Here is a 25,193-nt window from a genome sequence, read left to right as displayed (position 1 = left end):
GTCCTTTAAGATCAAGTCCAACCATTAACCCAACACTGTCACTAAACCATGTCCCTAAGAACCTCATCTATGCATCTTTTAAACCCCTCCAGGGATGGTGACTCCACCATGTTCCTGGGCAGCCTGTTCCAATGCCCGACAGCCCTTTCCATGAAGAAGCAGTCTATGGCAGAGAGGTCTATACCAGGACCATGATTGGTGGTACCTTCACATGCATGCAGCATGCTGGACACCATGTGGTCTCCAAACCCAAAGACCCACATGACAAGTATCCCCTGATCCTGATTGACAAAGGGAAGCCCTCAAGCCAAACACCCAGGATCCTCTTTTCTAACCCTCCCCTCATCCTTGTGCTCTTGACATCTCCATTTCTCTACCCAGCACCTATATTCCCTGTTTATTTAAACAGCAGTTGTTGAGACAACGACTTTCTGAAGTTTTATGTTTATCTTACAGTTGCTGGGATGGAAAGACGTCATGACAACTTTTCTTTGTGGATCAAGTCCTATCATAGTTTGTCATCCTTTTCCAAAAGCTGTTTCTCAGGACTTTTATTTATGAGCCAAAGAGTCAACCTTGAAAGGCAGGCTTTCACAAATCAAAGGATCTTTGGTTCAGGTCTATAACCAGACCTGCCATTTGAGGCACTAATGGTAAATAAACGCTGACGTTTGGAGGAAGTGAAATTCCTCAAAGAAACAAAACAGCCAACAAAAATATTTTTCTGTGATAATGGAGAAGCCCTTCATTGCAGTTTTGACCTTTTGTAGCATTTTTATTTAAATATTTGTTCATGCTGTGATTTATCTTTTATGCTATTATTTATTTCACTCTATACATCAGTGACTGCTCTTTTTACATCATCGTTAGTAAATTTTCTGTTAATTGTTAATTCTGTTAGTAATTTCTGAAGTAATTTGCCTTATGTTTTGCTCATTCTTACCCAGAAAAGAAAAGTGTTTTGAAACATGGATGTAAATATGCCCCTTAACAGAGTAATAATAAAAAGAACATCTCTGAGGAATGCTTCATTTTGAACACATCAACATTCCCCCTGAAATAACAAATATGTCCAACCAGCCCTATAAACCACAATTACCTGCTTGTTCTATCTACCCATCCCAGCAGCCTCAGCTGCCCAGATGTCAGGATGGCACTCAGAGATGTTCCTCTTGCACATTAAAAGAAAAATAAGAATCTGGCCTCTTTCCTTGGCTCCTGCACACTGCATTGGGCTTTGTCTGAGATCTGGGGTAGAGATTTGCTCCTCCTGAAGTGCCTGTAGCCCACACATGTCAATGGGCACTGATTGCTTCGCCACCTCATTTTATGCCAACTCTTCTTTTGAGTTCCAAGAGGCTCCTCTTAGCTTCTGCCTTTCTCCCCCACATGCTGGGTCAGCTATTGCACCCAGGGAGCCAAAATAATTTCTACTTCTGAGAGTATTCACAGCCAGGCTTTGTTAGAGCATTTTTATTGCAGTAGGACAGTCAGAAATAAGGACTCACTGTGCTTGGTAACCCCTTTCCTTTCCTTTCCTTTCCTTTCCTTTCCTTTCCTTTCCTTTCCTTTCCTTTCCTTTCCTTTCCTTTCCTTTCCTTTCCTTTCCTTTCCTTTCCTTTCCTTTCCTTCCCTTCCCTTCCCTTCCCTTCCCTTCCCTTCCCTTCCCTTCCCTTCCCTTCCCTTCCCTTCCCTTCCCTTCCCTTCCCTTCCCTTCCCTTCCCTTCCCTTCCCTCCCCTCCCCTCCCCTCCCCTCCCCTCCCCTCCCCTCCCCTCCCCTCCCCTTCCCTCCCCTTCCCTTTCCCTTTCCCTTTCCCTTTCCCTTTCCCTTTCCCTTTCCCTCTCCCTCTCCCTCTCCCTCTCCCTCTCCCTCTCCCTCTCCCTCTCCCTTTCCCTTTCCCTTTCCCTTCCCTTCCCTTCCCTTTCTTTTTTTAATTTTTCCATTTATTTTACTTTTTTTGTAATTCAGTTGCCCCAAAATTAAATTAAAATCTGCAAGAGGAAAGTAATGCATTAATCTCTGCACCAGCTGGCAACAAGCCATGAAATAAAGCTTTTGGCTAGACCAGAGGAGACTTTCTATCCAGGAAGACAGAGAGGCATTGGCATCCACTGCAGGAGGAGAAAGCCACCATGAAGGGTGGGTTTGGAAGAGGAAACTTCATCTTCAGTAAAAGGGCTTGGACCAGATCATCGCTGTCCCCACCATGTGTGGTTTGGGGACCACCGGTTGGCCACCAGACCTGCAGCAGGGTAACGAACAGTCAAAAACCGAACGAAACTCAAAGCAGACACGGTCACACGCACAGGAGAAAATTAGCAAATAGAGCAAATGTAGCAATGGTCTTAATGTGGTAGTGGTTGGGATGGTTTGACAGGGTGGGAAGGCAAGGGGAAAGTGAAGATATAACACATGTAATTTTAGGTAGGTGTCACAAGAGGATTGTCTGATTTTCTTTTCCCCCTGCCTTTATCAATCAGCTGATACAAGTTATTTACTCTCCTTATACTTCTTGCCTCATTAATTAAGACATAAACATGCAAAGTATATCCTGATTTTTCCTAGTCTTCAAATAAAATTGCAGCAATACAGCAACAGAATTAAAATATACATTCATCACATAATCTTCACAAATTTCACATACATTAAAAAAAAATACCCATAATAAAAGTTAAAATAACATTATCGCAACATGGACAAATTCATGTACACTCAGTCCCTTAATCACGATTTAAAGAAAAATTCCCCACAATTGTAATGTTTTCTGGTAATATCCAGTTTGTGTTTTGCCTGTTACCTCTCCTGGTTGCCATCTTTATCTGGAATTTCTCCAGAGCCCCGTGCTGGGCACTGCAAAGGACAGCAGCACAGCTTTCAATCCTCTCTTGCGATCACTTCTGGCCCAATTTTAATATGTTTGAAGACCTGGGGTCAGCTGGACACAGGAGCCAGCAGAGCAGGAACGTGCAGCAGGGACCAATCCCAGTTTCCCAAAGGACTGTTGAATCGCCTGCCCGTGGTAAGGCAAGCCCATATTTATAATCACTTAAATATTATGGTCACAGAACTATTCTGCACTGAATGTGAGCAGGATCCACCTCTCCCAGCTCTGCACCCTGGAGATGCTGCAGGCAGCTGCATCACAAAGGTGAATCCAGACCATGAACCCAGGGTCTGGAGTACATGCAAATACTGATCAAAATACCTTAAGCCATGGTCTTTTGCACTGAAAAATTGCCTTTGCTTTTCAAGACTCAAGTATAACATGTAAGTGCAGTCTGACAAACACTGTTCATCAAGTGTATGTCTCTTCTTGTTTAAAAAACACGGTTCACACCACTATATGGCACCACCCAAGTCCTAGGACAAACTCTGCCCCAAAAGGGTAAAAAAGAGGGAGGAAAGAGATGTAACACATCAAGAAGGGAAGGAGCTGTACCTCCTTCCAGCTCAAGCCCAACAGATTGGCAACGTCCCAGGAGCTCGAAGATCTCCATGTGTGTTTATTTTGACTTCTTCCATGCAGACCTACCCGAACACTTTTATTTGGGTTTAAGTGCATTAGTAATAAACCTGTTCCTCATTACTTTAAATTATCTGTAATAGCCCTGGTCTAGGCTGAAACAAGGGGACAGATGGAAAGCAACGAGATAACTAGGTCTTAATGAGTTGATGTTCGCTAGCCGACCTGCAGTAACGGCACGGGACGTGTTCTCCCCCTGCCTGATTCGGGAGGGAAAAGGCATCAGTGCAACCCTAAAGGTTTTAATCACGGTTGGGGCAGGTCCATCAGAGCAGCACACAGGGTGGCAGCCCCATCCTTACCCCCAAAATGCGCACCTTCATCTCAGCATCCCTGCAATCCATTTGAACCCTGCGGTCCACACCGGCTCCAGCCTTCAACCCAATGGCATTTCCTATCATGTCATTTGGGAAAAGCCTTTATTTTCTGATCAAAAAGGTGGTTAAAATCCCACTGTACATGAGAAGCTCAGTCCGGCCTTCACTTTGGTGAAACGCACAGGTTTTCTTTATCTCTGTATGTCACTGGGTAGATTAGATGAGATATATTTATCTAGTCAGCAATCTGTGTAGTTGCAATGACACAGCTACAAAATTCCAAGGGCTGAGATCATCCCAAACTGAGTTGAGCATCCCAGTAAGAAACGATGCTTCATTTTGGTGGTTGACATGTTTTCATCAAAGCATAAGGAAAATTATTAATTTGGCCTCAAGTGTTGGGTGTTTGGGCTTTATGCTTTTAATTCACATTTTAAAAAATTAAAGGATTTGCTTAGTGGTATTTTTTTTAAGAAAAACCACCCTTTTGAATGCTTTCTTTGTACAGCATTTGTTCCTGCTTGTTTGTGTTTTCTGGTTGCTCTACTTTGCTTGTTCCCAGCAGAGTCAAAAACCCTAGGAAGGAGGGCAAAATCTTAAGAAAGAGGAAAGTGCATGAGCAAAATAAGGAAGACCAAAAATGTGTCATTTCCTGTAATCACTGTCAAGGAAAATAAGGGAATAAATATGCTACTATATTTTTGTCCACTCTCATATCCAGTGAACTGACAGATCTCCCGTGCTCTGAGAGACGAGCAGTTAAATCACCTCACTTGGACTGCCCTTTAGAGTCATCTTTTTAAGAAAGAAAAGTTGAAAAATTATGAATAAACACACTCCAAGGAAATATTTCCTGTGTACAGTAGAAAGGAGCCAAGGGAGAGCCCCTGTTTGACACGGGGGTCAATCCCCATCGCAACGTATGGAGTAGGGTCACTGGGAGGAAACCACTGTAAACAGGATCTGCTTTTATCAGTGGGAAATAAAAACAATCCTGTTTAAATTAGCCAGAAATATGTGCCTATATGTTTTAATCACAAGCTGCCGTTTCCAAGTCTTGCATCAGGGTTAAGTCGCAGACACGGAGCTGCTGATCACAGGCTGTCCCTGAATGCAAGACACTGATTGTCCCTTCTGATTTGGGAATGGAACTAGTGAGGGACAGCAGCCTGAGCAGGGCTCCTGGGATGGAGCTGAAAGGAGGAGGAGCAGGGTGAGCATGGGAAGGATGTTTGCTGGAAGCCCTGGGTGCGGCACAAGAAAGGAGACCTGACAGCTTTCCAGAGCTCAAAATCACAGAATCATAGAATGGTTTGGGTTGGAAGGGACCGTCAAAGCTCCCCCAGTACCACCCCTGCCATGAGCAGGGACATCTTCACCAGCTCAGGTTGCTCAGAGCCCCGTCCAGCCTGGCCTGGGATGTCTCCAGGGATGGTTCATCCACCACCTCTCTGCCCAACCTGGCACAGGCTCTCACCACCCTCAGGGACAACAATATCTTCCTCATGTCCAGCCTGAATTTCCCGTCCTTTAGTTTAAAACCATCACCTGTTGTCCTATCACAACAGGTCCTGCTAAAAAGTCTGTCCCTATCTTTCTTCTCAGCACTTTTGACGTACTGAAAGGCCCCCATAAGGTCTCCCTGCAGCCTTCTCTTCTCCAGGCTGAGGTGGGATATGGGCACTGGGAGGGGGGACACCCACCAGCCTCGAAGAGCATCCCTCCTGCTGCGGTGCAGTGATTGGGGGGGGGGACCCGCCAGACTTGCGGGCCAATTTCCTGGCGGGATGCAGGGGCTGGAAGGACCTGCCGGCCTTGCAGAGCATCCCTCCTGGTGGGATGTGGGGCCCAGTGTTCAGTGAAGAGGTGCAGCCCCCCACAAGCGCAGCGACAGGACCCCCCCCCGGGGGCGGGGGGGCGCGGAACGGGGCCTCCGGTCAAACCCTGAGCTCTGCTGCCCCCTGGCGGCAGCGGGAGGCGCGGCGGCGAGACGGCTGCACCCCCGGGGTACTCGCCACCCCTTCGGGGTGTCTGCACCCCACTGCTGCGTGCCCACCCCACCTGCATGACCCCGGGGTGCCTTCTCCCAGGAAGTGGGTGCCTACTCCCCAAGTGCGTGCCTGCCCCTTCCGTCTGCTCCTGAGCCCACCAGCGGTGCCTGCCCCCCGCCAGGGGGTCTCTGCCCCCCAAGTGCGCGCTTGTGTCCCCCTCCCATATCGTGTCGCCTCCCCATGCTGGGTCTCCAAGAGCACGGCGCTGCTGCCGCCTTCACCCTGCCCCGGGCTCGCCTCGTCCCGCAGAGCAGCGCTGCCGCCTCCTCCTCCTCCTTCGCCTCCTCCTCCTCCTCCTCCTCCTCCGGCCGGCACCTGACGCGCGGGGCTCCCGACATCCCCCCCCCGGCCCGGCCCTCCCCTCCCTCCCTCCCCTCGCCTCTCCCGGAGCTCTCCCGTGCGAGCGGGAAGACGCGCGGAGCTGCCGAGCGCTGCCGGCGCTGCCCAGCGCAGCCCCCCGGAGCATGCGAGGGCAGCGGGGGGGCACCGACCTCGCTGCCCCCCCGGGGCTGAGCGTCGGCGAGAGCCGGTGGTGGGGAGGGGGGCAGAAGGACCGGACAGTGTGAAGAGGGCTGGTGGGGGGGGACGAGGAGCAGCGCATCCTCCATCCCTCCATCCCGGCTGGGGGGACCGAACCGTTCCCCGGGGCGGTGGTGCGGGGGAAAACGAGGTGCTGAGCGAGTTTTGGAGGGGGCTGCGGGGATCATGCCGAGGGGGCTGTGCCTCGGCATCGCTTTCTCCTCGCCCTCCATGGAGCCCGGACCTTTTCTACAATGACTTTCCCTGAGCTGAGCAATGGCAGCTTGAGTGGGAACCGGACGGGACAGGGAAGCCAGAGCGCTGCCAATCGGTCCTGGGGGCTGCAAGGTGAGGAGACCCCCGAGGGCAATGGCACCACGCTGACTTTCGCCTTGGACGTGCAGGCAGTGGGCGTCGGGGTCTTCCTGGCCATCTTCATCCTCTCAGCCATCGTGGGGAACATCCTCGTCATCCTCTCGGTGGCTTGCAACCGGCACCTGCAGACAGTCACCAACTACTTCATCGTCAACCTGGCCATTGCCGACCTGCTGCTCAGCACCACCGTGCTGCCCTTCTCAGCCACTTTGGAGGTGCTGGGCTTCTGGGTGTTTGGGCGCATCTTCTGCAACATCTGGGCAGCTGTGGATGTGCTGTGCTGCTCTGCCTCCATCATGAGCCTCTGTATCATCTCTGTGGACAGGTACATCGGCGTCAAGTACTCCATCAAGTACCCCACAATCATGACTGAGAGGAAGGCGGGGGTCATCCTCGTGGTGGTCTGGCTCTCGTCTATGGTCATCTCCATCGGGCCACTGCTGGGATGGAAGGAACCACCACCACCAGATGAGAGCATCTGTAGCATCACAGAGGAACCAGGCTATGCCCTGTTCTCCTCCCTCTTCTCCTTCTACTTGCCCCTCATGGTGATCCTGGTGATGTACTTCAGGATCTACGTGGTGGCCAGGCGGACCACCCAGAGCTTGGAGGCAGGGGTCAAGAAGGAGAGGAATAAATCCATGGAAGTGGTACTGCGTATCCACTGCCGCAGTGTGCTAGAGGACCCACTCTCCAGCACCCGGAGCAAGGGACACAACTTCAGGAGCTCCCTCTCCGTGAGGCTCCTCAAGTTCTCCCGTGAGAAAAAAGCAGCCAAGACTCTCGCCATTGTTGTAGGTGTTTTCATCCTCTGCTGGTTCCCCTTCTTCTTCGTCCTACCTTTTGGTAAGTGACCTTGTACTCCATCCCAGCCCCACCGAGCCCCTGGGGAATTGCTCTTTGGGACAAACTTCCAAGGCACAACTCATGTATGGAGGTGAGGGACAGGTAACTGATAGGTGAATAAACAAGCAATGAATTAATTCAATTAATTAACACTTATTCAATATTTATTAACCAGAGTCATATAATCAAAGTAAATAGCAAATGAATAAAATAGCAGCATAATAATTGGTTTAATTAATTCATTCTGTGTTCAGCACTTTAATTACTGAAGTTCAGGCTGAGGAGGAAGCAGTTCTGTTTCAAACAGGCTGCAGTTATGGCACAGTGGTCCCCCAAAAGCTTTGCTGGCCCTGTTCCCAGCCTCCCTTCCTCCCAGTTTGGGTGAGGCTACGCGGATCTGCCTCTGTGTGCCCAGGGCTCCCACTCCTGCTGTGAACTGGTGATGACACTGGAGATGAGCGAGGTTTGATCCCTCCAAGGTTAGTGTCAGGGTCTGAAGCACAAGTCCCACCAACTTTCTGAGATGTCAGTGTTGTGCAGGGACCTGGAGCAGGAGCAGGTCTTACCTCCAAGGCTGATGGTCCTGGAGGATTGATCCACCTCCCATAGGAGTATTGCCCTCAACTCCTGGCCTTGCCGTGATGCCCATGTCACCAGGTCCTCATTCGTGGTTGTCTGATGGATTTTGCTGTAAAGTTTTGGCAAGTTGTCTGCCTGAGTGAAAAGGACACAGCTCCCTGCATGCAGAGGAGGCTGAGCGGGCACAGAGCCCACCAGGGAGGGGGGCACACGATGTCCAAAGCAACGTTCCCCTCCAGCACCAATGCTACCCATGACCCGTAAAGTGCAGGAAAGCCAGAGCTCTTTGTCTCCACCTCATCTAACAACAGGCACCCATTTCAGGGGACCAGATTAACCCTCTGGAGTGATGTAGCTAAACCCAGGGGAAAAATTGAAACAAAATAAAATAGAATAACTTCTGAATATTGATGATGGCCTTTGCACAGAGGTCAGCAAAGCAGAGAGGTCTCTCACTCCAGCTGCTGAGTAGGACCCATGTGTCCCAGAACCCAGCAGGGACTTGTCTCCAAGTAACCCTGCAGCCAGATAAACGTTATAGCTAGTTACATGCTTTTTCTCAAGATTTTTCAAATCCTCTTGCTGGAGGCTGCCTCTCAAGTCAATGGACACAGAGTATGGTGACTACAGGACTCATTTTGACCCTCTAAGGTTTTGATCTCCCCCCAGCATTGTGGCTGTCCCCTTGGACACTTTATTGAGGACACTCGGTCCCTCTGCCCTCCAGTGGGATAGTTCACCACGACCAGTGGTGCCTCAGGAGCTGAGGTGTCCCCAGGGTGATGGATCAGGGTTGCGGGTGCCTGGTCTCACCATGCTGCTCTCTTGTACCTCCCTGCTTCGGTTTCTCTCCCTGAGTGAGGGTGATATTTGTTGAGTTTATCTCTGTAGGTGAAATTGCTGCTGTGAAGAGTTTTCACCCTATGTGAGCATGAGGGTTCATGGTATAACTCAGGCAGGGAGGAGAAAGGTTGCAGTGAACTTCTCCCACTGCAACAACCAAGATGAATTATCCTGTCTATTCGTGCCTCAGTTGCCCTTTTATTGATTGGGTGCATTAGTGGATTTTTGTAGCCTGCAAATAAACAGTTTGGGAATTGTGGGGCTCAGGGAGATTCTAGTACTTGATGGCTGAGCGTTATGGGCAGCCCCGGTTTGACATTTGCCTCCTTGTCGATCAGAAGGGCAGGAACTATCTCCAAACATCTACACCCTAGAGCTAATGAACTGGAAATCAGCATCCTGTTCCTCTGAGTTATTCCCCGTACTTGGAAATAGAGAACAAACATCAGGCAAATACTTTTCAGTAGAAGAAATATTTTATTTTGTTTTACCATATCTGTCCACCCTCAAAACTCTTGAAGCAGCTTCTCACTGATGTAAATCACTACCATCACACTGAAGACAAAGGAGACACTGATTTACACCAACTAAAAATCAAGACTTCATTCCTTAATTACCCTCTGTGAACCCATTTGCTTCCTCCAAGCACACAACTTGCCAAGTTCTTTATAAACACAGTTTTGGTCTTTACTTCCTGCTGTATTATACATATAATCTAAACACAGCTAAAGTTCATTTAATTTATGACAGCAAAATATGCTGCCTTTGATTTCACCCCCCTTTTACTAATTGCAATTTCCTATTCAAACCTAAGAATCATTCAATGCTATCTAGAAGGAGAACAGAAACTTGTGCGAGGTCTAATCTCTGATTTCACAGCTCAGGAGGCAGATCTGAAACTCGGAGAAATCAGCAAAGTCCACTTTAAATGCACAAGCTGAAACACGCTGGAGGCAATTCCCTTGAAAAGAAGATTGTAAGTGGTTAAGTAGAATGGCTGTTTTATTTGCTTGTTAGACAAACTTACATGAAACAATTTGAGGCCAACTGGAAGTGATATTGATACATATTTTAAATGAATTGAAGTACTGCTGAGAAACAAAAAACACTTTCAATTGAAGTGAAACGTATTGTTTCAATTTAAGAAAAAAGGTGAATGGAAGTTTATTAAAAAATGAGTACTCAGATGCATTTCAACATGAACTGTCATATTAAAATGAAATGAATAAGCCATATATTTTCTTCTGAAAATTTTGAAATGTTTTGACTTTTTCTTTTATTTGACATGAATTCGCAAGAAGTTGTCATTGAGTGACTCACAGTGTTGACTGCTTTCTCATTATACTTTTAAGACGAGTAGATTTTTTTCAACTAAAAAAAAGACTTCCGTCTCTACTTAGCACAGATTTAGCAATAAGAAACTTCTCTGTCGCCTCTGTCACCATTGTCTGTGTGAGTCTGCACACATCTTTGCATCCTTCTGCAGAATAGTTTCCATGTTAGTTAAAAAGGAGTAATATTTATCCCATCAGTGTTGGACAGCTGAAACAACCAATAATTTTAAGTAACAGGATCTATGTATGTGCCAAACATTGTCAGACATTTCTCCACGCTTGAATAATCTACAAAGGTTCTGCTTTAAATTGTCTCAAACTCCCCAATAGTCTATTTACACAGTCTATTTATCAGCTAAGTAATTTAGCTCACCCTTGGGTTTGTGTCCCTGAGCACAGGATGCCATCACCACGAGTTTTAACACAATTAACAGTTTCCATGACTAACAAGGCTCTTTAGGCAGCTGTTTTTTTGACAAGAGATGAAACCATAATTACCCCCACAAGTCTTGTGTGGGTTGAATATTTTGCTGGGTGTGTAGTAGAGCTCTACTGAGCTGCTTTGTCTGGGCATCCTGGGTGGTAGTTGTGTGTTTTATGTCAGGGTCCTTCTTCCTTTAACAAAGACCTGTCAAGAGGACATAACTGGAGGCTCCTCAGAGATGTGGGCCAGTTTGTAGTGTAGGATTCATCTCCCTTGGTTGTCTGTCCTCAGGCGTCTTGTGCCTTCAACTCAGCTAGGCACAGCATCATGGAGATGCTAGTTGGAAGGGACTTCTCTTGGATATCCTGAATTTTCTGAGTCATGGTGGAAGTGGCAGAATTGGCATGGAAAAAGGAACGGGCAACTGCTTTGGAATAATTTGCTATGGCCCAGAGGATCAGATCAAACTGGAACAAGAGCAATTGAAATGAACTCTTCCATCTGCCACACGTCCCCCATTGATCCTTGTCCACAGGAACCATACATTCATTAAAAATGCCAGCAAAGACACACACAGCCTCAAAAGCTGCTATTTAGTAGTCTCTAGTTTGATTTATTGAGCATCATCGAGGCAAGAGGCAAGATTCTTCTTGTCTGCTTTGCACCACAGGATGTTTCCATCAAATGGGCTCATGCCAAATTAGCATATTTCATTAAATCATAGGGGACAGATGGGTCTTCCAGCCCATCTCCCTTTCTCCTGGACAGATCACTTGACCCCAAACCATTCCTGACCTGGTTTTAAAGACTATTCTTAAAGCATTACAGCAAGGGCAAATCCCTTGCTTTATTTGGCAAATCATATTGTTGCTTAAGCAGCCCTCAAATGTGATTTCTGCTTCTATTTTTCCTAGGGCATGGCAGGAGGGATGCATGTGGTGGGCATGGGACAGGGACACATGGGGGTGTACAGCCCACTGGGATGACACTGGAGGGATAGTCCAGGCACGGGGGACTTGGCTGGAAGTCCTCTGTGTCAGTTGTGTCTATCTAGAGATAATCATAGAACCATAGAACAGTTTGGGTTGAAAGGACCTTCCAGTCTCCCCCAGTGCCACCCCTGCCATGAGCAGGGACATCTTCACCAGCTCAGGTTGCTCAGAGCCCCGTCCAGCCTGGCCTGGGATGTCTCCAGGGATGCTTCATCCACCACCTCTCTGCCCAACCTGGGCCAAGCTCTCACCACCCTCAGGGCCAACAATTTCTTCCTCATGTCTGACCTGAAATAATACTGTGGAAAAGCAACCTGTGAGATGGGTTTCTCTCCAGGGAGAACACTTTGATATCCTGCAGAAGGGCACAGGAGAGAATTATAAGTAGGCACATGGATAACCAGTCTGCAAATAAAGTATTTAGCTAAATCATTTTACAGTGTTGATACACTCCTTATGTCCTCCTGCAGAAACCACTAGAGTGAAGAACAACAGGGAAACAGTGAACGTGTGTTTAGAAATATCCAGGAAAAAAATATATTATTTGGAACCCCAAATGAGTGCGTGTGGTTCCCTTCCTACCCATTCCACTGTGTAGAAGGCCAGAGATTGAGAGGTTTTAGTACAGTTTTTGCTGGTGCAAGAGATGAAGCATTTTGGGCCTCAAATAATGATTTGGGCACCCAAGCCTGAGCATATGTTTTGCCTCTGTCTGGCCAAAGTGATTCATTGAAGTGACTGGGAATAGGACCCAGATCTCTCATGACCTGTGTATGGGATTACTCTGCTTCCAGTCCACCCACCACACCACCAAATGAAACTACTTAAAGCCAAATGTCTGGTTTTATACCACAGTGTCATGACACATCTGGAGGCAGTTGCTTTAATGGATGTACCATAAACAGGAAAATAATCCATCCTGAAAAATTTAAACCTACTGTGATTCAGTGGACAAAATGTTATCAAATCTCTCAACAGGAGTTTTGGAACCAATACTAAAATCCACTATATAATATTAGATGCATCTATGTTAAGCTGGATCTGATGGTTTTATTACAATTGCACACACAAAACCTTGTCCTGGATATTCTGGGAAGGAGTTTGTAATTAGCTTGATCTGATAATCTGTTTAATGAGATGTAACAAAGATTGAGCAGAAGGGTGGGGATGCCCTTTGGTATGATCATGCAAGGTGGGCATTTAATCTCTTGTGACCAGCTTGTTTTTAAAGGGTTTTGCCACAACCAACAGCGTGAACTGGGTGCTAGCAACTCCCTTTAGTGTGTATATACAGCGCTTGTGCTCAAGGCTCTTCAGAAAATGAGTATATTTCCTTGGGAAAGCAACATGAATTGTTTTCCAATTGATCAATCAGGACTTCTACTGTGCTGTATTCTAGGTAGTCCTGGTAGTCCCTATTAAAATCATGGCACTCTTGTGGAATAAAGTCCTGGTTTCTGGTGTTGAACATTATCTGTTAGGTGAAGTTTTCCATTCCACGTCTTTGTAACAGGGTGAATTTGTTTTGCCAAGTGTCAGACAAAATGAGATAGTCATATCTGACAAAGATGACAGGAGAAAAACACAACTTTCACTTCCTATAAGAAGTTTTATGGTGACAGCCCTGGCTTTAAAAAGTTCTGGCAGTACCCTATGTTAGAGCAGAAACTGGACATTTTATTCCATCGGGCTTGGGGGGTGATTTATGTCAGGACAGGGCAGGAATTAGGCAAAGCTGGCCCAATATGGCCAACTTCTGTGAAACAAAAATGCGTGTTTCTGAGGTGTTGGCAAGGATGGGCAGCTTAGCAAAACTGGAGTTTGCTGAGGAACGACTTTCAAGATCAATGACCTGATGGTGTCTGATGAGCTCCTCTGCAGTCCCTTGTACTGCTCATTTCTACACTGTTCCCACCTGCTCCGATGTCAAGACAGTCCCTAGCATTAGATGTTAAGAGTATACCATCTTCAGCCAATTGCTCTTCAGCTTTCTATATAACCAACAATAAAAAATACGTGTTTTGAGGCTGCAGTTTATCTCATCCTGATATTGCTATTAAAATGGGTCATCTGAATCACACCCCAAAAGCACTGGTGGCTCCTCAGTGTCTCTGAGGGAGGCTGGAGATCCCAAGCTCCAAGGTCCACAGTACATATCTAAACCAGCTGAGATGAATCTCGCTGTAAAACCAAACATGGGACCAGTTTTGCCAAAGTCTGACATACTTCCAGCTGGAGCTGATAGACATTCTGCTTTAAGGATGTGAAGTGTCCATAACACCAAGGGCTCAGGAATCCACACTCAAAAATATAGACATATCTTGGCATTGCTGTGTACATGGGATGGTAAAATATTTCTAAAGCATCTTTTTCTCCTTGGAGAGCTGAGAAAAGCAACATGTAGATATTTGCAAAAGTTTGGCCATAACTGAACTAAGTGTCTTCAGATATCATAGAATACCAGCTTGGAAGGCACCGGAAGGACCATCTGGTCCAGCTGTCCTTGGCAAGCAAATAGTTCTGTCATCGGAGTGGAGGTGAACAGGAGGAGTTTGTGAAGTGTGGAGCCACATACTGGCCAGTGAGGAGCTCAGCCAAGCTATTATTTAATTGAGTACCCACCTTATCTTGCAACTTGTGTGGCAGGGACACTGCAGAGACAATAGAGCATGATATTGGAATTAAATTCTTTAAATGTAAGAAACCAAAGTTTTCCATATGTAATTTTTCAGTTTGATCTTGTCAACCTTTTGAGTCATTACCTTTGAATTTCCTTAGTGCTCATTTATCAGTTCTATTATTTAGAGTAGAGTATAACTTGTCTGCAAGCTATAGCTTTGTGTGTTCGGTAAAAAACAGTGTTCAACAGAGTGGTAAACAAGACAATTTTTAACACATAACCCAATTTCAAAGCAAAAATGTTATAATATCTTAAAATATTTGCTCCCTGTATAAGAAAAAACACCTTTACAACAGCCAAAGCCCAGAATCAGCGGCTGCGAAGGCTGTGGTTTACGCACTATATTTTCAGTAGTCACCTTTGTATGGACACTGTTGGGATTTTGAGTGATGCCTGCAGCAACGTCCACTTTTTAACATAAACTCCTAAATTCAGGTGGTTGATAAGGACAGGAGCTGAGAAATGAGAGTTTTTACTTGAAATTTCTCTTTCCACATAAATTCAATTCAGGAAGATACAGTTCTACCTCTGGACATTTCTATATGGTGCATGGCACCATTTGGTATATATTTTTCCTGTCTCTTACCCTTATCGCCCTTTACATGGTGATCCTCCTAACTGGTTTATTTTTTCCTAATAAACCTCACTGTCGCCCACTTATCTAAGATACAAGTGTTAGCCCATCTTGCATCATGGGTTATACCATCCTCCAGACAAGTAGCAAAGGGAGAGCAACTGAACTGCAACTCTCAGAAGAATGACATTGTCATTTACAATAGCAAATATTTCAGGGTTTGTTTGTTTGGTGTTTGGGCAACACAAGGCTGTAAAGAGCTTCTGGCATGAAACGTACTGAGCGAAAAATCCAGTTTTCCATTTAATTGATGTTTAGATTTTTTTTGCCAACCTAAGTTGTTCCATCTCCTTATTCTTTTTACATACAAAATTTTGAAGTCCTCCTAAGGTACCTAGCCTTGAGGGTACAAAGCAGGTTTTTTCATCTGTCGTTTCTGCAAGATAACTTGAATCTTCTTGTGTTGAGGGGATTCCTTGGAGGTTGTAAATCAGCTTTGTTCTGAGCAGACCTTTTCCCAGGAAAGCCTAGTACTAACTACACTTTGCAAATGTGGTTTTCTGCTCTATGTTGTGAACTAATTACCTCCTTTCCTTGTCATGTCAAAATGAGCCAAGGCTAAGTGTGGTCTCATAACCCTGAGATTGTCATTTGCTTTCTCTTGGATTGTTATCAAGGCAGATCAGTTGCATGCATCAACCCAAAATAGCTCTTCTGAAGACAGCCAGTGTTTTATTCCTCTGTGCATTGGATGTTAAATGGTAGTGTGGGCATTGGTGACTTCTCCTGCTGGGCCAGGTCCTAGATGAGTGTGGCTGCTGTAAAGTTCAAGGTGTTGTTTTTTCTTTCTTCACAACATATGTCACATCGTGATTGTCACTATGGCTATATCCACTAGATAAATACACCCATTCCAGGAAGCAAACCCCACACTTTCTCCAGAAAAGTAGTGCCGCATGACTCACATTCACATTACTGAGGGTTAGTCCTCCCTGGAGGAGACTTGCACATCTACAGGAACACAGGGTCTTCTCCAGATTTCACAAGGTATCTCAGTGTGTCTAAGACTTAATCAATATTTTGAGCCATTTTTAAAGCAAGAAATACCAGTTGTTGGCAACCTGTCAAAGAAGGATTTAGGTAATCCAAGTGCCTTATCATTCAGGAGGATCTCTACAAATGAGGTCCATTTAACCCTCTCTCCCATCAGGTTAACATGTAGCACCTGTTGGGTGGTAACTCCCTGTGGGCAAGGTCTTCTCTGTGGAGTACATGAGAGCACTCACCCCTTCCTCATAAGGACCTCCTGAGTGTGGCCATGAGTCAGCCAACCATGTGTAGCTATGGTGGAACTTCTCATCTATTGTGACTTGTTTCCATGCAACATCTGTGACAGGAGACAAGGATTTGGAGATCTGGAAGGCACAGTAGGAGATGAGGAGGAAGAGCAGGAGGCTTGGAGTGCGGTGAGTCTAGCAAGGTGCTGGGAAGACTGGGATGGGAGCCCTTCTTGTCCCTGGCAGCCCTGAGGTGATGGAGCTTTGAGGTTTGTTGAGATGACCCAACAACGGGTGGTTTGCTGAGCACTGCGCCAGAATTGTGCCCTCCCTCACCTAATATTGAAATTCAAAACAGTGTTTTGAAGGGCCAAACATGCCCCCCTGTACTTGGCACTGGTGAGGCTGCACTTCAAATCGTGGGGTCAGTTTTGGGCCCCTCACACCAAGAAAGGCATTGAGGTGCTGGAGTGAGTTGAGAGAAGGGAACGGAGCTGGTGAGGGGCTGGAGCACAAGTGTGATGGGAGCGGCTGAGGGACCTGGGGGGTTCAGTTGGAGAACAGGAGCTGAGGGGAGACCTTCTGATCTCTGAACTGCCTGAAAGGAGCTTGGAGCCAGGGGGGTCGGGCTCTGCTCCCCAGGAACAAGCGCCAGGAGCAGAGGAAACGGCCTCAAGTTGCACCAGGGGAGGTTGAGGTTGGATCGGGGGAACAATTTCTTCCCCCAAGGGCTGTGGGGCATTGGAACAGGCTGCCCAGGGCAGTGCTGGAGTCACCATCCCTGGAGGGTTGGACAGACGGAGATGAGGTTCTCAGGGACATGGGGCAGTGCCAGGGGTGGCGTAACGAGTAGACTCAATGATCTTGAGGGTCTCTTCCAACCAAAATGATTCTATGGTTATGTGTTTTATGGTCTTGTTTTTGTTTACCCACCTGCTCTTAATTTGGTTGTGGCTGAAAGATTTTGGGGATTTGAGAATGAGGATAATTCATGAGGAGTAGCTTCAGTATTAAAGTTCAGCAGCTGGCTCTTTTCACAGGAGAGCTGCCTTCTGATTTGGCAGTTAATTGCCATTCTTGTTAGCTGTAAATATTTCTTTTAGAATGTCATTAGGAACACTGAGTGATGAGATCTTTCTTCTGAGGACTTTGCCTTTACAAGCACTTTCCATCCAGCAATCTCTCAGCCCTTTGCACCTGCACACACAATCCCAAATGTCTTCATCCTCCTCCTTCCTCCAAAGCAAATTCCAGCCATTGCAACACAAAAGTGAAGTCTCTGGTGGGTATTTATTTGTTGCATTGACTATCTGCTGTCTGGTCTGGTGAGGAAACCTGCCAGAGTGGTAGAGGTGGCATTCACATAGAATCATAGAACAGTTTGGGTTGGAAGGGACCTTCGAAGCTCATCTAGTCCAACCCCCCTGTAATGAGCATCTTCCCACACAACGCGTGCTGGGGACAGACTTATCCCAGAGGTGCCATCCCCCTAGTTCAAAGGACTAAAGAGGAAAAAGGGGAACACATGTAAATGTCATTGGGAAGGGAGACAACCCACCTGTTTCAACACTATTCATCCTTATTTTTGCTGAAGGAAACTGAGGCACCATTACATACCTGTGGTTGCTTGGCTAATCTTCATTATTGCTAACACATCAGCTGTGCCTATCCTGCTTTCTCTGTTTCGCTGCTGTACAAAACTTTCACATGGAAACAGAAAACTGCATTTCTCCCGGCACCACAATTTATGAGTGCGATTAGCCCAAGGATGGATTTACTGGAGTGGCTGGAACAGGACATGGCTTTTTAGTTACTTCTAATGAATAGCCTTTCTCTAAGAGGGCTCCTTAGCTAATGCTTTTGGAGCAGAACCAGAGAACCACCAGGTCTGGTGGCACAAAACCAACTGCCAGCTTGCTAAAAGAGGGCATTTCCTCCTCCCAGGAAGTTTCCAACCTGAGGCAATTCACAATTCAGTCATTAAGGCTCATGAAATGCAACTTTTATTTTTGCCTCCTCCAGTAATGTAAAAAATAAAATAATAAAATAAAAATTGCAAGGGTTTTCTGCTGGAAGAAATCCCTGCCTGAGACAAGTCTGAGCTGCTTTCCCATTGCTCACAACTGACGGATACACTGATGGCACTCAGTAAATCAGGACTGGCAGGAGATGGCAAGCACTGGAAGGGCCCCAACCAGCTCTCTCCAACACAAATCTGCCCAAGAAGTGTGCCTGGAGCAATATGAACATGAGATGGTTGGTGCCACTTGAGTCCAGGACCTGGAATGAGACCTGCTCCTCTTCTGTTCACCAGTTTGTTTATTTATCGCAGTTAATGGGATCTACATTTCCCCCAGTGAGATAAAGGCCAAAGAGCAAATCACGGGGGTTTACTCCTGAATTAAAGAACTCCTGGCTGCATTCCACTGCAAGACTGTTGCAAGTGCTGAAAAGCCTAAGACAAGAGCCAGGCTGCAAATCCTCCAAAACATCGTAGAATCATTTTTGGTTAGAAGAGACCCTCAGGATCATAGAGTCCAACCATAACCTAACCTAACCCTAGCACTAAACCATGTTGCTAAAAATCTTGTCTAAATGCCTTTTAAGCCCTTCCAGGGATGGTGACTCCACCACTGCCCTGGGCAGCCTGTTCCAATGACCAACAATCCTTTCTGTTATTTTTTTTTTTCCTAATATCCAATCTGAACCTTGTCTGGTGCAACTTGAGTCCATTTCCTCTCATCCTATCACTTGCTACTTGGGAGAAGAGACCAACACCCTCTGTGCTACAACCTCTGTTCAGGTAGTTGTAGACAGAAATTAGATGTCCATGATGGGGGCAAAAAAAATATCTCTATATGGATAGATAGATATAAGGAAGCCCTGCAAGAGATCTCCCATGCAAGAATCAATCAGGCCAGATGTGAGGAAGAAAATTTTTAACACTGAGGGTGGTGGGACCCTGGCCCAGGTTGGGCAGAGAGGTGGTGGAGGAACCATCCCTGGAGACATCCCAGGCCAGGCTGGACGGGGCTCTGAGCAACCTGAGCTGGTGAAGATGTCCCTGCTCATGGCAGGGGTGGGACTGGGGGAGATGGGAAGGTCCCTTCCAACCCAGACTATTCTATGAGTCTATGATTTCCTCAGACCAGCCTCACAGATCACTGAGGAACAGCCTGTGGGTAACAATAGGGATTGTGGAGAGCACTGGCCCAAAAATCCAGGGGCTCAGAGCCACTCCTGAACCCCTATGTCACCAGATGAAGCTGGCAATGGTGTTATTTCTTGCCCTAGGTGAAAACCCCTTCACCTCAGTCGCAGGCAGGGGAGGTGAAATGTGTCTTCCCACCCCAGATGTGTTTTCAGAAATGCAATTTGGAAGGGCATGGGGGAACACATACATGGACAATAAACAGTGGAGACACCATCAGCTGCTCACTGACCTAGTTTGAGCACAGAGAGCAGAGAAAGTGGGTTCAAAGCCGCTGCCAGTTCTTGAACCTCTGCTTTTAAAACCAAGTTATCTCGGAGACACTTGTCAAACTGCACCAGAAAAGTTTTTCAGCCATGGGCTATTTCTGTTCCCAGGGTCCCTGCCATAGGAATTATCTGGAAAGCTGTGAGGATGTGTTGTGAAGTTGAGCTGGCAGCCAGCCACGGGCTTGTCTGCTTCCCTCAGTATTGCGCTCAGGCTTGGGATTTGGGGAAACAAAACACAACAAAACAAACTTCGCATCACAGGGTTTGCTTTCCTTGCTCAGAGACTAACATGTGGAGACAGAAGATGAAGAAGAAAAGTTCAGTTTTCCAAATATTACATCGCCCTCTTTACTCTGCCTTGCAAAAGCAGAGTTATTTGGGATCAATCACACGGTGCTTCATTTCCAGTGCCACCACACGGTTACAGCACTTCAGGCCTCTCTGCAGACTGATCTGAGATCCTTAATGATGCACAAGCCCATTAGTCGTGTGCTTCAGCCCCTTTTGGGTCAGGTGCTGTACAAGCAGTAATATTATTTCTAGCCCAGAGGAACTCAAAGTAGTGTATCCAGATGGAGGTGGGAGGCAGGAGAGCACCCGGTGGTGCAGGCAGACTGCAGTTTTGCCAGTATTCTGGTAAAGGAGCAGGAAATAGTGGTGTAGCTATCAGTAGATAGTTTCTGCTATCCTAGGAAAGCAACCGAGGAAAAGGGACCAATTCCCATTGCATCTGATCACCTCCTTGGCCACCACCCTCCATCCCTGGATCCTCTTCCCTGAGTTCGGCCATAATGGTGCTTCCCCTCTCACCCATAGAATCACAGAATCATTTAGGTTGGAGAAGACCTTTAAGACTATCTGGTCCAGCTGTTACCATAACACTGCCAAGGCCACCACTAAACTATGTCCATAAGCACCACGTCTACTTGTCTGAAAAAAAAAAAATCATTATCATTTAATTAATTATCATATTAATTATTATATTAATTTATTGTATTATTAAAGCACGGTTATTTAATTTCATTTCTTTGTGGTACAAAATTTACATCTGTGATTCACAGTTACTGTGTACGGAATATGATTTCACTAAAACCAGCAGCTGGGATTTGGTCTACAAGCTTGCTCACTAGAAACACCATGACCTTAAAAAGATTAACAACTAATTAACAATTAACTCTTGTCAGGATACACAAGAGAATAAACTCAGAGGTGGTATCAGTATTCATTATAATTATATAAACTGGGATCTATCCATTCCTCTGATTAACAAGGTACGTAATTCTGGTTTGCGGTAGACAAAGAGATCAGAGGTAGGACCAGACTCACAGGTGAAGGCTTCTCCATATAGTTGTCTATGGGCAGGTGTCTGCATGTGAGCTTGATGTCTCAGCTCCCATTATTGTCCATGTCTAGAGAGCTAGAGTGCTAACCAAATTTGGATTGTGACTTACTTCCCCCAAATATACCCAGTGCTGTCCAAGATCCCCTAAGGTAAATGAAACAACCATGTGGGGTTTTTGGTTGCAAGACAGGACCTAGACAAGGTTCATGCTCTTCCAGAGACCAGGAGGGACATCCCAGGCCATTTATCTCCAGTGGTATGAGACATGTAGGCAAGCTAAGTATCTACTTTAGGATGATTTGGATTGTGGCCTGTATTGATTTCCTAACAAATTAAAAAGAAAACCAGACACTCTTGTGTAAAATACTTCCCGTAACCTGCCTACATAAACTTTGCTTTCTCTGTCCCATAAACTGGAATGTAGGTTGTGCCTTGAAGCTCAGTATTTTGGTAGGTCAGTACCTTTCCCTCAGATGCACCCTTTCGTAGGTTACTTCTGAAGCTGTGTCCTGAAAATAAAAACAAAGCGGTCACTGCTTCTTTCTCAGATGGCCTATTTGGAAGTCAGTCTGGCTCCCTTTACATCACTGTCAAGCATTAAAACACACACTTACCACTTCAATGCAGGAATAGCAGGAAATACATAGGAAGGTTTTGGAAGGAAGGGCTTAATCTTTGCTGACTGGCAGAAATAGAGAAAAAAAACTCATCTAAGTGTCTTTACTGATCTGACTTGGCTGTTTGTTCTGTAGACTCCATTACTTGGTATGATTATCATAGATTCATAGACTCATTTTGGTGGGAAGAGACTCTCAAGATCACTGAGTCCAACCTAACTCGACTCTGGCACTAAACCATGTCCCTGAGAACCTCATCTACACAAATTTTAAACACCTCCAGGTGTCCACTTCCTTGGACCCATCTGGCCAAACAGATGAAAAACATGGAGCTACCTGCCAGTGGTGGGTTTGGTCTCTCTAGATTGCCCAGAGAGGTGGTGGATGAACCATCCCTGGAGACATCCCAGGCCAGGCTGGATGGGGCTCTGAGCAACCTGAGCTGGTGAAGATGCCCTTGCTCATGGCAGGGATGGCACTGGATGAGCTTTGAAGGTCCCTTCCAACCCAAACCATTCTGTGATTTAGGACATGCAGTGATAGTAAGCCTGTTGGAGAGGGTGCTGGTGCACACGAAGCTTGTCCCATCACAGCTTTAAGTCATTGCCCATCTACTTAAGCTGATATGTGTGAACCAGCTCAGAAATAAACAACATGACACATGTGATGCACAGACTCTTCCTGGGCTTCATTAGCATCCCTTGATGACCCCAGCGGGAACCGTGGCTGCTGCTTTCCTATAGGATGAATCCATGAACTTTTCCTGAAGGTCAGGGGAACCAGGACGTGGGCAGTTTCATTTTCCTGCTGCGATGACAGGGCAAGGGAAAGTATTTACATTCAGAACAGAACTTCTCCAGTGTCTGAGGCTGTTTGAGTCAAAAGTAGCAAGGGTAGGGGGCTGAGTGGAGATTTTTTACATTGAATGTGACCATCAGCCTGTCAGGATTTATTCCCACGTTCAGCTGGAAAAGGTCTGTTCCTTCTCTCTGGGTACTCTCGCTGCACACCCTTCAGCATGCACTTAGAGAAACCGCAGGTGATTAAATTAGTAGCCTAATGTATGGAACAAAAATAATTTGCTCCAAAAACAGGCATTTGTCGCTCATAGTAGAATTGGGTGACTCACAGCAGAGTTCAGACAAGCCTTTGGAGAGCAACATAACCAGAAATGTGATCACATCTGCCATCCACCAAGTGCATTAGCAATCTCTCAAATGCCTTCTTCCTTCATCACTCTTCCTTTTCTTCTCCCTGCTCCCCCACCTATTTGTACCCCTCGGTGGCTCTGGTGTACAAATAGCACAGGCATCTGTCACCATCTTGAGAAAGGCATGGCTGCCACTGCAGATCACCATGTTGCATGATCCCATTCAGAGCCACTTGAGCTTCATGTGTGTCCCAGTCCTTGACTGTCTGCTGCCTGTGCCTTTGGGGAGGCCATTCTGGATCTTATTGCATCCAACTCTTAGAAACTTTTTCATAGTGGGAACATACCCTTGCCTCGCTTGCAATCATTTAGTTTTGTATCCATATCATCTTCTTCCTTATGCAGTTATATTCTCTCTTTGGCTTTCACCCTTCTGGAAGATGGGTTGTCAGTTGTCTTCTTCCCCCACAGCCTCTTTTTGCTGCATTGAACAAGTGAAAATTCATCCCACCTGATTAATTCCTTTTGCCTTTATCATCCATATTCCTCCACTGGTTCGTCTGGATTTACTCCCCTTTAGGAGAAGATCACTGATGGTTTGGATGATTTGGGAGGACAACCTTGTACTTTGCACTCAAACTCTTGAAGATGCACCAGACAAGTGGATACCTGGGCAAGCGGTCTTGTAATCCTGGTGTCCCTATTAGCAATGGCAGTAGCAGGTAACACCTCCCACCTAGAGAAGAGACAGACAAGGCAACCACTTGCACAGTGTTGGTGGATGTCCTCTGTGATTGCCACCATACAACCCATGCAGCTTGGTGCTCTAGCTAGTAAGTCAGCACTGGGTTTGGACTTTTCGGAGTCATTCCACAGAGATTTCCAAGGAAGAGTGTCTAAAGAAATAAATAGATGCTCCTTGCCATGTCCCAGTGCGTGCTCAGGGTTGTGCCAGAGGGTTTATTTCATAAGCCCATCTTTTTCGCTGCTGTTTTGCTCCATAGAGGACTTTCCAAAGTACCCTCCTTCCAAACTCAGCGGGAAAAGCTCCCCAGGTCATTGGAGGGGGCACACCTTGAAGGCATGACGTCTCCATCAGCCAGTGCTGAAATGTGGATTAAGAAATGCTGCTCCATTGCCAGATATGAGTCATCCTGCCTCTTGAACACTTACTGATGGTCACCATGGTGACTGGGTCAAGCACCTAAGAAAAATGATCTGGGAAAATCCATTTTTCTTTCTCGCTATTTCTTTCTTGTCACTTCCAAGTGCTTGCCTCTCACCCTTCTCCTTCTCCAGCCCACAAGTGACCTGCATTTCAAGGATAAAGCAGCTCTCAGGGAACCAAGGAGACTTTATTTTATTCCAAACTGCAACCATGAATGTGGCAATTCTACCACACACATTTGAAAAAGGTGTCACAGTCCATGAGAAATCACTTTGCTTGTGAAGAGAGAGACAGATGGAGTGGGCCAACCATTGGTGGTATCAAGACCTGGTTCCACCACTCTTTTCTCATCAAATACTCCATCACCACTGGAGTAACCACAGCTGACACTGCACAGATCCTTGTACCCGGGGCCTGTCTCCTTCCTTCACAAGGTTGAATCCTTCCTCATTTAGTGGCTGTTGGTCTCCATCCCACTCTGAATACATTTTTTAACCAACTCTGCTGGTTACTCAGAAAAGTTTCAGCATTAGCAAGTCTTCTCTTGATTTCATCCTCTCCTGGGTTATCATTATTGCATGTTGCTCCACTGCATTGGAGCACAAGTCTTATGAGGAGTGGCTGAGGGACCTGGGAGTTCAGCCTGGAGAGCAGGAGCTGAGGGGAGACCTTCTGATCTCTGAACTGCCTGAAAGGAGCTTGGAGCCAGGGGGTGTCAGGCTCTTCTCCCAAGGAACAAGCGCCAGGAGCAGAAGAAATGGCCTCAAGTTGCGCCAGGGGAGGTTGAGGTTGGATCTGGGGAACAATTTCTTCCCCAAAGGGCTGTGGGGCATTGGAACAGGCTGCCCAGGGCAGTGCTGGAGTCACCATCCCTGGAGGGTTGGACAGATAGACATGAGGTTCTCAGGGACATGGGGTAGTGCCAGGGGTGGGTTAACAATCAGACTCAATGATCTTGAGGGTCTCTTCCAGCCAATGATTCTATGATTCTATGTCCTGAGTTGGAAGGGACCCACAAGGATCACCAAGTTCAACTCCTGTCCCTGCACAGGACAACTCCGCAGGTCACACCATGTGTCTGAGAGCATTGTCCGGTCTGTT

At 46.5% G+C, this 25,193-nt stretch overlaps 2 protein-coding genes across 4 annotated transcripts in view; one reads left to right on the top strand and one right to left on the bottom strand.

Annotated features, from left to right (window-relative positions):
* Nucleotides 1-25,193, bottom strand: part of MAVS (mitochondrial antiviral signaling protein) — a 670,207-nt gene that overhangs the window by 384,413 nt on the left and 260,601 nt on the right. The gene's annotated exons all lie outside the window — the stretch shown is intronic.
* The window catches only part of ADRA1D (adrenoceptor alpha 1D), a 50,023-nt gene continuing 31,101 nt past the window's right edge, over nucleotides 6,272-25,193 (top strand). For all 3 annotated transcript variants that reach the window (XR_011739107.1, XM_065837538.2, XM_065837537.2), the window contains exon 1: nucleotides 6,272-7,632. Coding sequence is in view for 2 of the 3 variants with exons in the window: in XM_065837538.2 (XP_065693610.1) it covers nucleotides 6,666-7,632 (967 nt within the window). In the remaining variant the exon portion in view is untranslated. The remainder of the gene's footprint in view (nucleotides 7,633-25,193) is intronic.

Source organism: Patagioenas fasciata, chromosome 4, assembly GCF_037038585.1.
Source record: "Patagioenas fasciata isolate bPatFas1 chromosome 4, bPatFas1.hap1, whole genome shotgun sequence".
NCBI lineage: Eukaryota > Metazoa > Chordata > Aves > Columbiformes > Columbidae > Patagioenas > Patagioenas fasciata.
This window is presented reverse-complemented; position numbering and strand designations above follow the sequence as displayed.